This window comes from Lepus europaeus, chromosome 8 (genome assembly GCF_033115175.1).
Source record: "Lepus europaeus isolate LE1 chromosome 8, mLepTim1.pri, whole genome shotgun sequence".
Classification (NCBI taxonomy): domain Eukaryota; kingdom Metazoa; phylum Chordata; class Mammalia; order Lagomorpha; family Leporidae; genus Lepus; species Lepus europaeus.
Window position 1 is genome coordinate 1,126,704 of NC_084834.1, and position 14,183 is coordinate 1,140,886.

Consider the following 14,183-nt stretch of genomic DNA (forward strand, 5'->3'; position numbering starts at 1 on the left):
CCCAAGTACTGTGGTCTCACAGTCTACATGCACGCCGTGTAGAACACAGTCCTCTTTCTTGCTACTTCGCATCATTCATTTTTCATGTGAACTGTGAAAACACTGCAAATCAGCCATCTTAAAACAATTCTATGCAACGTGAATGTTCTTTTTAATGTTTTATAATACTCTTATTAAAAGCTTTTTATTTTACTCCATAAGGAACCAAAACGTAATAGGAAATCCTTAACTCTGTTGACTTGGGGGAACGTTTCCATGAGAATTGGTGGAGGCCGCCTTGCTTTAGTCACTTAGCGCTGGTGTTTCATTCACCGACCCAGTGCATTAAAGATTTTCAACCAATGAGAAAAGGGAAAAGATTACATCTCTAATAGATACTTTTCATGTCACGGATCAGCCCAGATGGCCAGGATCGACATTTTCAAATGCATCTGTTCATCTTTTTCACCTTGAAAATAACAGTCCTAATGTCTAGAAGAAGGTGACCCTTGCCAGAGCCATCAGGTGTCTTGGGGAAGATGCCTGGGTTGCCGGGCCTGCCAAGTGCACAATCATTGGCCTCTGGTGAAAGAGACAGATGGTTGCTGTTGTCTAAAAAATGAAGCTGGACGCAGTTCCAAGGGCAAGGATGTCCTGAACATAATTGTTACTAAAGACCTAGTTAAGATACACATTACTTAAAGGGGAAAAAAAAAGTCCACCATGACCTTGTTCCTGTCATTCTACTCCCAGGAATGTTTTGGACCAGAATAATCTGAGATCTTAGGAAAAAAATGCAGATTGCTGTGTGATTAAGTGAATAGTAAACTCATATCTTCGAGAATTATTTAGTCATGACTATACATCAATAAAGACTTCTTTACATGGGAAAGGGTTAGTGCAAGAACGGTTAGTGTATACAAGTGCCTCTCAATGATGTAAACAAATACTACTTTTGTTTAAAGATTTATTTATTTGGAAGAGTTAGGGAGAGGCAGACACACAGAGAGAGAAATCTTCTATCTACTGGTTCACTCCACATATGGCCACAACAGCCAGAGCTGGGCCAAGCTGAGTCCAGGAGCCAGGAGCTTCATCCAAGTCTTCCACTTGGATACAGGGGCCCAAGCACTCAGGCCATCTTCTGCTGCTTTCCCAGGCTTTTAGCAGGGAGCTGGATGGGAAATGGAGCAGCCAGGACTCGAACTGGCACCCATATAGGATGCCAGCACTGCAGGCAGCAGCTTTACCCACTGTGCCACAGCACTGGCCCCAAACAAATGCCTTTTTAAAAAGACTAGAACAATATATATGAAAATCTTAATAGTCATTAGAAAAAGCAAACTATTTAAAAAAATTCTCAAAGCTATCAGTTGGGAGAGTTGGGGATGGCTCATAATTTTTTAAGTTCTGTTTGCAAGAGATGAGATTGGAGCCTGCATGGTGAGTAAAGCCACCCCCTGTGGTGCCTGCATCCCATATGGGAGCCAGTTCAAGTCCTAGCTGCTCCACTTCTGATCCTGCTCCTGACTAGTGACTAGGGAAAAGCATCAGATGATGGCCCAAGTCCTTGGGCTCTGCATGCATCTGGGAGACCTGGAAGAAGCTCCTGGTTCCGGTCTGGCCCAGCCTTGACCTTTGTGGCCATTTGGGGAATGAACCAGCAAACAGAAGATCTTTCTCTGTTAACTGTGCCTTTCACATAAACCAATCTTTTTTAAAAAATAAAGTATGCAGAGAATAAGTTTTTTAAAATTTATATAAGGGGAACAAATTTCATTTGTTTTACATACATGAGCATAATGATACTTCCCACCCTATTCTCTGTCCCTTTATTTTCTTTTTCTTTTTACAATGACATACTTTCAGTGTTTAAAATACTTTATTTGCTTGATAGAGATCCGATGATGGTTCTTGTCTCATGCTTCCGCATAGAGATCCAATTTTCGAAACACCGTTTGTTGAAGACACTGTCCTTGTTCCAGGGAGTGATTTTCACTTGTTTGTCAAAGACTAGTTGGATTGTAGATGTGTGGATTGATTTCTAGGTCTCTAGTCTGTTCCATTGGTCTACACGTCTATTCTTGTGCCAGGACGAGGCTGTTTTGATTATTACTGCCCTGTAGTATGTCTTGAAATCTGGTATTGAGGTTCCTCCGGCTTTATTTTTAATGTAAGGATTACTTTAGCCATTCGAAGTCTCTTGTGATTCCATGTGAATTTTAGGGTCTTTGCAGACCTGAGAAGGACATATCTGGTATTTTGATTGATTTCATTGAATCTGTAAATTGCTTTTGGTAGTATAGCTATTTTGATGATATTCAATCCATGAACATCAAAGAGTTTCCCATTTTTTGGTATCTTCTAATTTCTTTCCTTAATGTTTTATAACTTTCATTGTAGAGATCTTTCACCTCCATGGTACAGTTTATTCCAAGGTATTCAAATTTTGTTGTAAAATCAGTCCCAGTCACAACAGCTACAAGTTCCTTCTCAACTGTGGCCTTGTTCGTATACATAAATGCTACTGATTTGTGTGTGTTGATCTTATGTCCTGCCACTTTACCAAACTCCTGAGAGTTCCAGTGGTCGCTCAGTGGTGTCTTTTGGGTCCCCTCTGCAGAGGATCATTATCACCTGCAAACAGGGATAATTAGATTTCCTCCTTTCTGATCTTTATCCCTTTGATTTTTCTTTTCTAATCACTCTAAAACCTCCAGAACTATATTGAGTAGCAGTGGTGAGAGAGGGCATCCTTGTCTGGTTTCAGATCTTAGTAGAAATGCTTCCAGTTTTTCCCCATTTGGTATGATGCTGGTTGTGGGTTTGTCATATATTACCTTGGTTATGTTGAGGAATGTTCTTTCTGTACCTGATTTACTTAAGATTTCTATCATGAAAGGATGTTATGTTCTCTACATCTATTGAGATAATCATGTGGCTTTTGCTCTTCAGTTTGTTGATGTGGTGTATCACATTGATTTGCGAACTTTGAACCATCCCTGCGTACCAGGGATAAATACCAGTTGATCTGGGGGAATGATCTTTCTGATACAGTGTTGGATTCAATTAGCTAGTATTTTGTTGAATTTTGAAATCTTTTCATCAGGGAAATTGGTCTGTAGTTCTTTGTTCTATTTTTTTTCCCTAGCCAGACTGTGGATTTATTATAAGTCCCCATCAAGGCCTTACTTTTCAACATCCTGTCCTGCAGCTCCCCTGGCTCTTTTTGCCATGGCATTGGCACGGGCCATGTGGAGACTGGCAAAAGCGTCACATTCTTCTCCCCTCAGTAATGGTCCTGCCTCTCTCCTCCTTGTATGTTCTATCTTTTTCTGGTTTTGGAAGTAAGGTGATGCTAGCCTCATAGAAGAGGTTTGGGAGGACTCCCTCCCTTTCAGTTGTTTTGAATAGCTTGAGAAGGATTGGAATTAATCTTTCTTTAAAAGTCTGGTACAATTTAGCAGTGAAGCTATCCAGTCCTGGGCTTTTTTTTTTTTTTTTTTTTTTTTGGAAGGGTGTTTATTACTGATTCAATCTCCATTTTGGTTGTTGGTGTATTTAGGTTTTGTCTTCATACACAATTTTGGGAGAATCTGAGTTCAGAAATTTATTTCTTCTAGATTTTCCAATTTGTTGGTGTGTAGCTGTTTGTAGTAATTCCTAATGATGCTTTGGTATCCATTGTAACATCTCCTTTTTCAAATCTGATTTTATTAATTTGGATATTTTCCCCTTGTTTTTGGTTAGTTAGGCCAATAGTGTATCAGTTTTATTTAAAAACAAAAAAAAAAAAAACCTCTTCATTGAATTGATCTTTCGTGTGGCTTTTTTGTTTTGATTTTAATTGTTTAATTTTTGTTTTGTTTCCTCCCACAAATGTTGGGTTTGGTTTGTTCTTGTTTTCCTGGATCCTTGAGGTGCATTGTTAGATTATCTCTTCGATGCCTCTCCAATTTCTTGATGTGGGCGCAAGTTGAGAAATCTAACAGGTAAAATATTGGCAGACAGTTGAATTCTAACTTTGTGATGTGCTTGGCTTGCAGTGCGTCATGCATCTTGAAGACAGGCTACAGGAGATGTACCTGAAGAGCAAAATGCTCTCTGAGTATCTTCGGGGACACACACGAGTCCACGTGAAAGAACTAGGTGTTGTACTGGGGTAAGTTATGAGACAGGTGCCCCTCGCACTGCTCCCTGTGAGGGGTGGGCCCAGGCACTGTACCCACCCACCCTCCATCCGCAGGTCCTGGTAGCCAGCCGGGGGGGGGGGGGGGGGTCCCTCAGATGTGTGCCTTTGCAGTGTGCTGAGAAGCAGCATGTTTCGTGCAGCCCCTGGTACTGTTAGCCTTCTCCCTGGGGTAGTTTATATTTAATAGAGAAATTGTAATCCCACTGTGTGTGCCATTTCTGGTACTTCCGTGGGATGCTGTGGGGCATTTGGCAGCAGGCTGTGTGCATGTGCCCTTCTCCTGGACTGCAAGGAGTCGGCCTGCAAGTCTGGGCGTCAGTAATGTTGGCCTTTACGTTCTGTGTTGAGCCTGCTACTCAGTATGAACGTACGACATGGGCCTTCTCATGCTCAGCAGCCTGTTCCTCTTTCACACCCAGGACATCCTGGCTGCCCTGACTGATTGCCTGGCTCTTAGCATTTCCCGTCAAACAGTTTTCTTAGGACTTTATTTTTAAGAATATTTTCCTCCTTTTGAGGTTTTTCTCTTTGTCCTTCATTTCGCCTTAGTTTTTGGTCATTTCCCCCTTCCTGCCCCTTTAGGTGCAGCAGGGGTGAGAGTTTTACCCAGTCCTGGTTGGTGCAGGTGTCTACCATTGATAAGGTCTCCTGGTACATTGTTGGTAGGATCAGCCCCTTCTTCCCACAGGCGGGGCCAGCAGCACTGTACAGATGTATAGATGGCGTGAGGGGGGGAGGAGTAGACAGCTCCACTCGGTAATGTCAGCTGCCACCGGAGGACAAGGTCTGGGACGGCCTAATCTACAGACCCAAGCTGCCCATTGTTTGTTTTCACACCACCTGGGAGCAGTTAGCTGCTTGTTTGTTGTATCCATGGGTGCTTTACATCACGTCCACTTGAGACGGTGATGGCGCAGTGTCGCTTTGCTGTCGGATCCCCAGCATTAGGGCACAGTGTTTAAGCATTAGGGCACAGTGTCTAAGCATTAGGGCGCAGTGTCTAAGCATTAGGGCGCAGTGTCTAAGCATTAGGGCGCCGTGTCTAAGCATTAGGGCACAATGTCTAAGTTGTCTAACCTGTGGACAGGTCCCCAGCTGTTCTGAACAAGTGGCCGCCCTCGGCGGTTTCCTGACACTGGCTTGCAGCTGGACGCGGTCAGTACTCGCGAGTGTGGAGGAAAGCTGTGAGCTCAACACAGCGAGGTTGGACGGGGACTGTGGGGGGCAGGGCAGCCTCAAGTCCGCTCGTGTGCACCACACCCACCTCCGTCTGTCTCCCTGTGCCTCCTGGGCGCGAACAGAACCATTTACTGTCTCTCCATCTGTTTAAGCAAGCCCGGTACCTGTAAGGTCCTAGGATTTTAAAGGAATCTCTCTTCCATTTTCAGGATTGAGTCTAACGACCTGCCTCTGTTGACTGCTATTGCCAGTACTCACTCTCCTTACGTGGCTCAAATCCTCTTATAAGCTAAAGCTCAGGACAGTTTTCTTCTTTGGAAGGAAAAGTAAAAAAAAATACAACTTCTCAGCTTAAGGAATAAGCTCCGGGTGACACCTACAGCGTAAGCGTAGCACACCGAACCGTCACTGCACCGTTTTGTTCTGTTTCTGCGCTCAAGCCGACGCTCCCTTGGAAGACTTGGAACCACAGCTGTGGTCCTCATGAGCGCTGGGCACCCTTTGCTGCCCAGGAATCAACAGAGCGACCTTTCTTACACTGAGCAGCAGGCTGTGGGTACGGATCGCCTTGTGCTGTCTGGGCGGCGTGAAGACACGCGACTGGAGCAGGGAGACGGACGGTGCACCTAACATTCCAGGAGGAAAGTGTCCCGGAATCGAGGCCTCCGCACTGGAGCAAGAATAGTTTGCCATCCTAAGATGACATTCAGAACGAGGATTTTGGATTTCAGATTGGAGTTCGCTTTTTGCAAAGGGTGACATGAAGAAAGCATACTGTGCTGTCTGTAGTCCGGGTGGCTGCAACAGCCGCTGCTTGACGTAAGACCTGAACGAGGCTCGCCCACTGGGAAGAGTGCTATAGGGACCCACTGTTTCCATTTCTTCTTGGAGTTTACCTTGTTTCAAATGTAGCCACAGGTAATCCGGAGAGGGGTCATTGGTGCAATAAACCCAAGAATCACTTGTAGCATCTGAATCCCACCACGATGTAGTCCGTAGCAGCCGAGTGCACACAGCCTGAAACCGTACACATGTTCTGTCCTCACACGGTAGAAAGATGAGCAGCCTTTCTGAGAGAGGCCACTTACCAAAGCTACTCCCACAGGCTCCAGAATGTCTCTGTGGGTATCTTCGAGCCGAGGCCGCCTCCTTTAATAGTCCATACAGCGATTGTATTTTAAAAGGCACAGTTCTCCTGGTGGCAAAACTGCAATAGTGAAAATAGCCCGCATATGATCTAAGGTTTTACATTATTGTCTCTGTGCCTTCTGATCCCTACGTACTTTTCAAAACATGTTTCCAAAGCTGCCATGCTATGAAACCTATCACAAGTGAAGCGTTATTGTCCCAGCTCACGTGTTTAACAGTGACCTTGAAGCAGACCGCGGGTACAGGAAAAGCCTTTTTGAAAAAACTGAGCATTAAGAGACAGGAACTGATCTACTAAAGCAAACATCTTTTTAGCTATAACCAATTTCCCATTCCCTTTTACTGTTCTGTGAACTACTTCCGGTCCTTCCCGTGTACCCTTTGCATCTAATATAAAGTAACCTCCCGTTTAGGGTTAGAATTTACTGCAGAAAAATCCTGATCCTAGACAACAACTTACCTGAGTTTGTGTCTGTTCTTTTAAAAGTCCAAGTTCATTATTTGTTCCAAACGGTGCACCAGCGCTCCCAACAGAGAGGCAGAGGAATAGAACCTCTCCCTCTGTTTTGTAACAACGCAAAACACAGATGGATGGATAACGCTGAAGTTTTCCATTCTTTGTCATATTTCTCCATTTCTTCCTAACATTTGAGTCTGGATTCTAAGTCCTGCAGCTCGGTGCCAGCATTGTTTGCTGTCACATTACAGAAAGAGAATGGAGGGCGCCTGTGGCTCAGCTCGCCCAGCCTTCCTTACGCCACGTGACGTGACCCGAATGCGTTGTCAGCTGATGATGCTACCACTTCTCCATCTGCACAGCGCGAAGCATTCCTCTCCCCCGCGCTCCCGCTTCATGTTTACACGTTTTAGGCACTTTGCCTCATTCACCCCCTTCCAGGGTTCATAGAAAATAACTCGCTACAAAATCAGTCCAATTCTCGTGTTCATGATGGCAGGCTGAAGAGCAGATCCATGGTGAGGGGAGGAGGGAGGAATTGAGCTTTCAGTCACAGCCGGTTCTAAACTCCATCCACAAAACATGTACCCCAGCCCCCCCGAAAGCCAGAGAACATGTGACTTGCCTCGTATCCTAATATTCCGTAACTCAGAAAAATAGCTGATGGGAAGCCACGGCTGGGTCACGTGGAGGGGTTGTCTCAGCCACACTCAGGATTCTGGCAGAGCCTGTTGCCTACAAAACCAGACCAAGGATGCTGCTGCTGTTTTGTAAGCCTCCTCTCAATATTAATGCTCAAGTCGTCTTTGTCTTAAACACAACCTCTTTCCAAACGTGAAAAAGATAAACATCCTCACGGAATGGTTGAGACACACCCACTCACACAGCTCAGCCAGAAAGGGATCCGACCCGCTCCCGTGCCCACCTCGAGAAAAACATAAAATTAAAAACAAATAAATCTACCTCAGTTGACAGGATTCCACCTTCAGGGTTTCTCCAACCTTTCAGTCTTACCTGTTGCGTGTCACTTGTGTCGCGTCTTGCTTTGCTGAGCACGCTAGTGAGGCATGACGGAGCAGATGTGTGCACGTGTTCCTGGGATGGACTTCCTTCTAGCATGTTGCAGTTTTAATTTTCATAAATTGATAAGTGATATGAATGTAAGGTAATTGTGTACGTTTTAAACATGACAATGAAAAAAGTTTAAAATGTAGCTTCCATACTTGTGCATAATTCCAAAGTATTTTATTTTTTATCAGTGTTAAATAGCTTTTTGTACAGGCTTCAATCCATTTTTCTGAAGTGTGCTGTTTTTTAATGAAAGTAACTATAATCTTTTCACATCCCATGGAACTGCTGTTTACACATTGCAACTTTTTAAACTTAACCATATTTTTCAAAACTAACCTTTGGAGGGAGGGAAAATCCCTGCTTGCTAAATGATATTAAACCATTGCTAGGGCTCTTAAAATTAGATCCCGAGATTTTATAAAAATTCTGTCTGTAGCTTTTTAGGTTCTTAACTAGAGTTGGTTGTACATTTAAAAAAATATGAAGTGGCCCCCCAATTCTTTTAAATGTTTTTCACTAATGTGTACTTTGGGGAATATTTTGTTCATGCATACTTTCACCATTAAATTGAAAAAGTCTTTAGCTTCTCTTGCTTAATGCGAACCATTTGTTTTTTTTTTTTAATTGTGCTTTGGGGGAGAGAATATTTTCATATAATTTTTTTTGCATAAATCAAACAGCCCCCCCAACCCCCGAATGTTAATTTTTAAATGTCAAAGTTGGGTCATCCCTAAATCTTGGAAGCAAGATTGTTTGAGAATGGAGAAAATTTGGGATTTGTTATCATTCAAGCCCCATGAACAGAATGCATGAGGCTGTTTACTTTTGATCAGTTGAATGGATGCCAATGTCGATGTATGGGAAACTTAAAGCTTCTTCATGTATTACTTTGATTCATTTCTCTGTGGCATTTGGTGCAATAAACCTTTTGAATTTATCTTCTACATTTTCCTGGTGCTGGAAATTACTTGTTTGACATACTCAGTATGGAGGTCTCCTTCCCGACAGTTCACGCTGCAGCAAGCTCACTGCACACATCGGTGGTTTGGTTGCCGGTGTATAGAGGCTAAGGGTGGGTATGTTGGACACCCTTTGAAGTGAAGAATTGTCTCAGCTCCCGTGTGACTTTTAAAGGGTCTGCTGGACATTCATGGGGGTGAAGCAGCTTATTTATCGTGATCTGTGCTAGGAATTTAATTCTGCTTTACAGGGGGCCAGAGTTTTGGCATAACAGGTTAAGCTCCCAGCTGCTTCATTTCTGATCCAGCTCTCTGCTGTGGCCTGGAGAAGCAGTAGAAAATGGCCCAAGTCCTTGGGCCCCTGAACTCATGTGGGAGACCTGGAAGAAGCTCCTGGCTCCTGGCTTTGGCCTAGCCCAGCCCCAGCTGTTGCAGCCATTTGGAGAGTGAACCAGCAGATGGAAGACCTCTTTATCTCTCCCTGTAACTCTACATTCAAAGAAAAAAATCTTTTAAAAAAAATTATTTATTTGAAAGGTAGAGTTACAGAGAGGCAGAGAGACAGGCCTTCCATCTGCTGGTTCACCCTTCAGATGGCTGCAATGGCTGGAGATGAGCCGATCTGAAGCCAGGAGCTTCCTCCGGGTCTCCCATGTGGGTGCAGAGACCCAAGGACTTGGGCAATTTTCCACTACTTTCCCAGGCCACAGCAGAGAGCTAGTTCAGAAATGGAGCAGCCGGGACTCGAACTGGCGCCCATATGGGATGTCAGCACTGCAGGCAGTGGCCTCACCTGCTACACCACAGCAGCGGCCCAAGAAATAAATCTGTTAAAATATGAATTATGCTTTACATAAAAAGCACAGTATATTTTTACACAATTTTAGTATATGCTGAATTTTCCATAAATGCAACTGTTGTGTAAATTGAGGGGAGATTTTATTCCAGAAGGTCCAGAATTTTCACAAGAATTGGTTACTTGTGTCTAGCATGGTGGTGCAGAGGGCTGCTTGCAACACCAGCATCCGAGTGCTGGTTTGAGTTGGGGCTGCTCTGCTTCAGACCTAGCTTCCCGTTGGTGTGCCTGGGAAGGAGGCAGAGTATGCCCCAAATCCCTGGGTGGCTGCCACCCGCATGGGAGACTAGGATGGAGTTCTGGTTCCTGCATCCGGCCTGTCCCAGCCCGGGCTGCTGCAGCCACTGGGGCAGTGATTCAGCGGATGGAAGAGTTCTTCCCTTCTGTTTGTCACTTTGCCTTTCAAATAAAGTCACTTGCTGTTTACCAAGAATTTATGTACTTTTGGAAAACTTCATTACTGATAGCTACTTGTGGCATTTGAGTCACCCTTGTAATACATCTCTAACTGTTGCATTTGTGCAGCGTATATAGATGCAGTCTGTTTCATTTAAACTTCATATTGTTATATATTATTTTTACTTAGTACAACTAGGGCAAAATATTGGTCTGTTATAAATTACTCATAGATGAGACTAGGTTAAATTGGATGGGACCCGTGTGTGTGTGTTCCTTCTCATGACAATGTTTCAATATAATGCCATACTGAGTTACCTTAAGACTAAGGGAGAAATCACAGTAAACACTGCAAACTCCTTTCCTGGTTAAATGAAACCTTTGAACGTTTTCTGTGATGTCTGAAGCGGGTGCTGAGGAAGACTTGAGCACACACCTACTCGGCCCTCTGCTCTTCACTTCCCCGTGCCTGCACTGTTCTGTCCAGTGTCTCGTATCTGGAGCTGCATTGGCTGTGCCACACAGCCACACATGTGGTCAACCACGAGACTGGCTAGTGTGGGGAAGGTGTTTTAGATGAGATTAACAATTAACCTAAGACTGAGCAGATTTCCGTCTCTGAGAAACAAATTCCAGGGGCTATAAAACTGATCCTTAGCATTGCTGTCACTCTTTGTAAAGATTTAAGTTATTTGAAAGGTAGTTAGACTCTTCTATCCGCTGGTTCACTCCCCAAGTGGACGCAGGGGCAGGGGCTGGGCCAGGCCAAAGCCAGGAGTATGGAATTCCTTCCAGGTCTACAAACGTGGGTGCAGGGGCCAAAGCACTCGAGCCATCTGCTGCTGCTGTCCCAAGCTCACTAGCAGGGAGCTGGACTGGAAGTGGCGCTCACAGGGTGCCGGCATCACAGGCTGTGGCTTAACCCATTGCACCACAGTGCCGGCCCTCATTGGTATTGCTTTAAACAGCACCAATTCTTATCTTTCTGAAAATAGCCTGATGTTTTTTCTATCGTGACTCAGAAGACCATACCTCCTCCTCTTTCGGTGCCTTTGGCAGCTTGGCTGGCCCAGGGGCTCTTGGTAGAGACTGGCTCCGCCTAGCAGGAACGGTGCATTTGGGGCTTCTCTGATCCGTGTCCTCATGATCACTCAGGTGCCAGGCCAGAGAGCCACGGCTGTACCGCCCTTGCTTATCCAGGATGGAAGGTGCTGGTTGCCTGAAACAATAAATTGGGAGGCCACTGTGGTGTAGCAAGTGAAGCATCCACCTGCAATATCAGCATCCTATATGGGCACTGGTTCAAGTCCTGGCCACTTCACTTTTTTAGGATTTATTCATTTGAAAGTTTAGGAAAAAAAAAAAAAGTAATAGCTGCCACCCTCTAGTTCACTCCCCAAATGCTGGGCCAGGCTGAAGCCAGGAGCCAAGAGCTGCTTCTGGGTCTCCCACATGGGTGCAGGGACCTAAGGACCTGAGCCATCTTCTGCTGCCTTTCCCGACGCATTAGCAGGGAGCTGAGGCAGAAGTGGAGCAGCCAGGATTTGAACTGGCACCCAAATGGGATGCCAGTGCCACAGAGGGCAGCAATACCCGCTATGCCGGAGCATGCCCTGCCCTCCCCCCTCCCCCCGCTGCTCCACTCCTGACCTAGTTCCCTGCTGTTGCACCTGGGGAAGCACCCATGTGGGAGACCCAATGCCCCCAATACTTGGGTCCCTGCACCGACATGGGAGACCCAGCGTGGCCCTTCCTGCCATTTAGGGAGTGAATGAGCAGATACAAGAGCTCTCTCTCCTCTGTCTCTCCTCTAGCTCTGATGTTCAAATAGATCTTATTTTAAAAGAACAGATTTGTTGCTTCTCAGAAAAAAACAAGGCTGCTTCATCTGTCAGTCCCAGACAGCTGAGGTCTGACTTTGTCTTATGACTGGAGGCAACCTCTGGCCTCATGACTTGGGAAAGCTGAGACCTGACTCATCAGCCAGCACTCTGAGAAGTTCCCAGACACCCCCCTCTCCACAGCACAGCCAGCCTGTGTCCCAGGACCTGCCCCAGATGGAGGTACAGACAGCCTGTGACCCAGGACCTAGCCTTATGGAGGTACAGACAGCCCATGTCCCAGGACCTGGCCCAGATGGAGGTATAGACAGCCTGTGTCCCAGGACCTGCCCAGATGGAGGTACAGCCAGCCCGTGTCCCAGGACCTGGCCCAGATGGAGGTACAGACAGCCTGTGACCCAGGACCTGCCCCAGATGGAGGTACAGACATCCTGTGACCCAGGATCTAGCCCTATGGAGGTACAGACAGCCTGTGACCCAGGATCTAGCCCTATGGAGGTACAGACAGCCTGTGACCCAGGATCTAGCCCTATGGAGGTACAGACAGCCTGTGTCCCAGGAATTGCCCCAGATGGAGGTACAGACAGCCTGTGTCCCAGGACCTGCCCCAGATGGAGGCACAGACAGCCCGTGTCCCAGGACCTGCCCCAGATGGAGGTACAGCCAGCCTGTGTCCCAGGACCTGGCCCAGATGGAGGTACAGCCAGCCTGTGTCCCAGGACCTGCCCCAGATGGAGGCACAGACAGCCTGTGTCCCAGGACCTGGCCCAGATGGAGGTACAGACAGCCTGTGTCCCAGGACCTGCCCCAGATGGAGGTACAGACAGCCTGTGTCCCAGGACCTGCCCAGATGGAGGTACAGCCAGCCCGTGTCCCAGGACCTAGCCTTATGGAGGTACAGACAGCCCGTGTCCCAGGACCTGGCCCAGGTGGAGGTACAGACAGCCCGTGTCCCAGGACCTGCCCCAGATGGAGGCACAGACAGCCTGTGTCCCTGCCCCAGATGAAGGCACAGACAGCCCGTGTCCCAGGACCTGGCCCAGGTGGAGGTACAGACAGCCCGTGTCCCAGGACCTGCCCCAGATGGAGGCACAGACAGCCCGTGTCCCAGGCTCTGGCCCTTATGGAGGCACAGACAGCCCGTGTCCCAGGACCTGCCCCAGATGAAGGTACAGACAGCCTGTGTCCCAGGACCTGCCCCAGATGGAGGTACAGACAGCCTGTGTCCCAGGAATTGCCCCAGATGGAGGCACAGACAGCCTGTGTCCCAGGACCTGCCCTAGATGGAGGCACAGACAGCCCGTGTCCCAGGACCTGCCCCAGATGAAGGACCCCTGAGTCCTGACTGCCCCGCATGTCCTTTTGGAGCTGAGCTTGACGGTGCAGTGAGAGTGAAGGTGGCATGCCACAGCGGAGCCCTACAAGGCCGCTGAGCTGGGACGGCGAGGCCTGCCTTTATGAGGTTCATGGGCATCCAAATCCCAGAGGCACAGTTACGATTCCGTACGCCTCTTTTCTTCACTCTGTTTCCCCTGTGAAGTCCTTGGCTAGGCTCCAGCAACCACCCATCAGACCCGTATCTCAGCCCTGCCCGTCCATTAGAAAGAGCCAGCTCGGGGAACCGATGTGCGATTGCAAGGGGAAGGTTTGCAGACTGTTGCAAAGCTCTTCTCTCTCCAGAGGGCCTCCGGGACTTCTCACCCTCACTCATCTGGGCTGCCAGGGACCCTTGCTCAGAACCCAGCTTTATGGGTTCCCGAGTTCTTGGGACCAAGATTTGCAGCAGGTTGGTACGAGGGTGTTCAAAACATTCAGGAGAAAATGCATACTATGAAAAACTGTGTGGATTTTAAAACTTTAGCACTTATCCTTATTATAGAGCTTAGATGCCAGGGAGCATATATAGTTAATAAACATAAGTAAAAGCTTTATGAATTACTGTGAGGACAAGTTCAGAGCATAGAAGAAATACCTGGGCGTGCTGTTGGCTGGAGAGGCCGGAGAGGAGGAGGTTGCGTTTGATCAGAGAGCGAGACGTCTCCCAGCACACAGGGCTCAGACGTGCTCTTCCCACCACTCAGAATCTCCATCTCAGTGTCCCCAG

At 46.9% G+C, this 14,183-nt stretch overlaps 1 protein-coding gene across 3 annotated transcripts in view; it reads left to right on the top strand.

Moving 5' to 3' along the window:
* Window positions 1–8,973, top strand: part of FNIP2 (folliculin interacting protein 2) — a 138,766-nt gene extending 129,793 nt beyond the window's left edge. For all 3 annotated transcript variants that reach the window (XM_062199351.1, XM_062199352.1, XM_062199350.1), the window contains 2 exons: window positions 4,026–4,141; window positions 5,560–8,973. In XM_062199351.1, the coding sequence (XP_062055335.1) occupies window positions 4,026–4,141; window positions 5,560–5,638 (195 nt within the window). In that variant the 3' untranslated portion in view covers window positions 5,639–8,973. The remainder of the gene's footprint in view (window positions 1–4,025; window positions 4,142–5,559) is intronic.
* The last annotated feature ends 5,210 nt before the right edge of the window (window positions 8,974–14,183 follow it).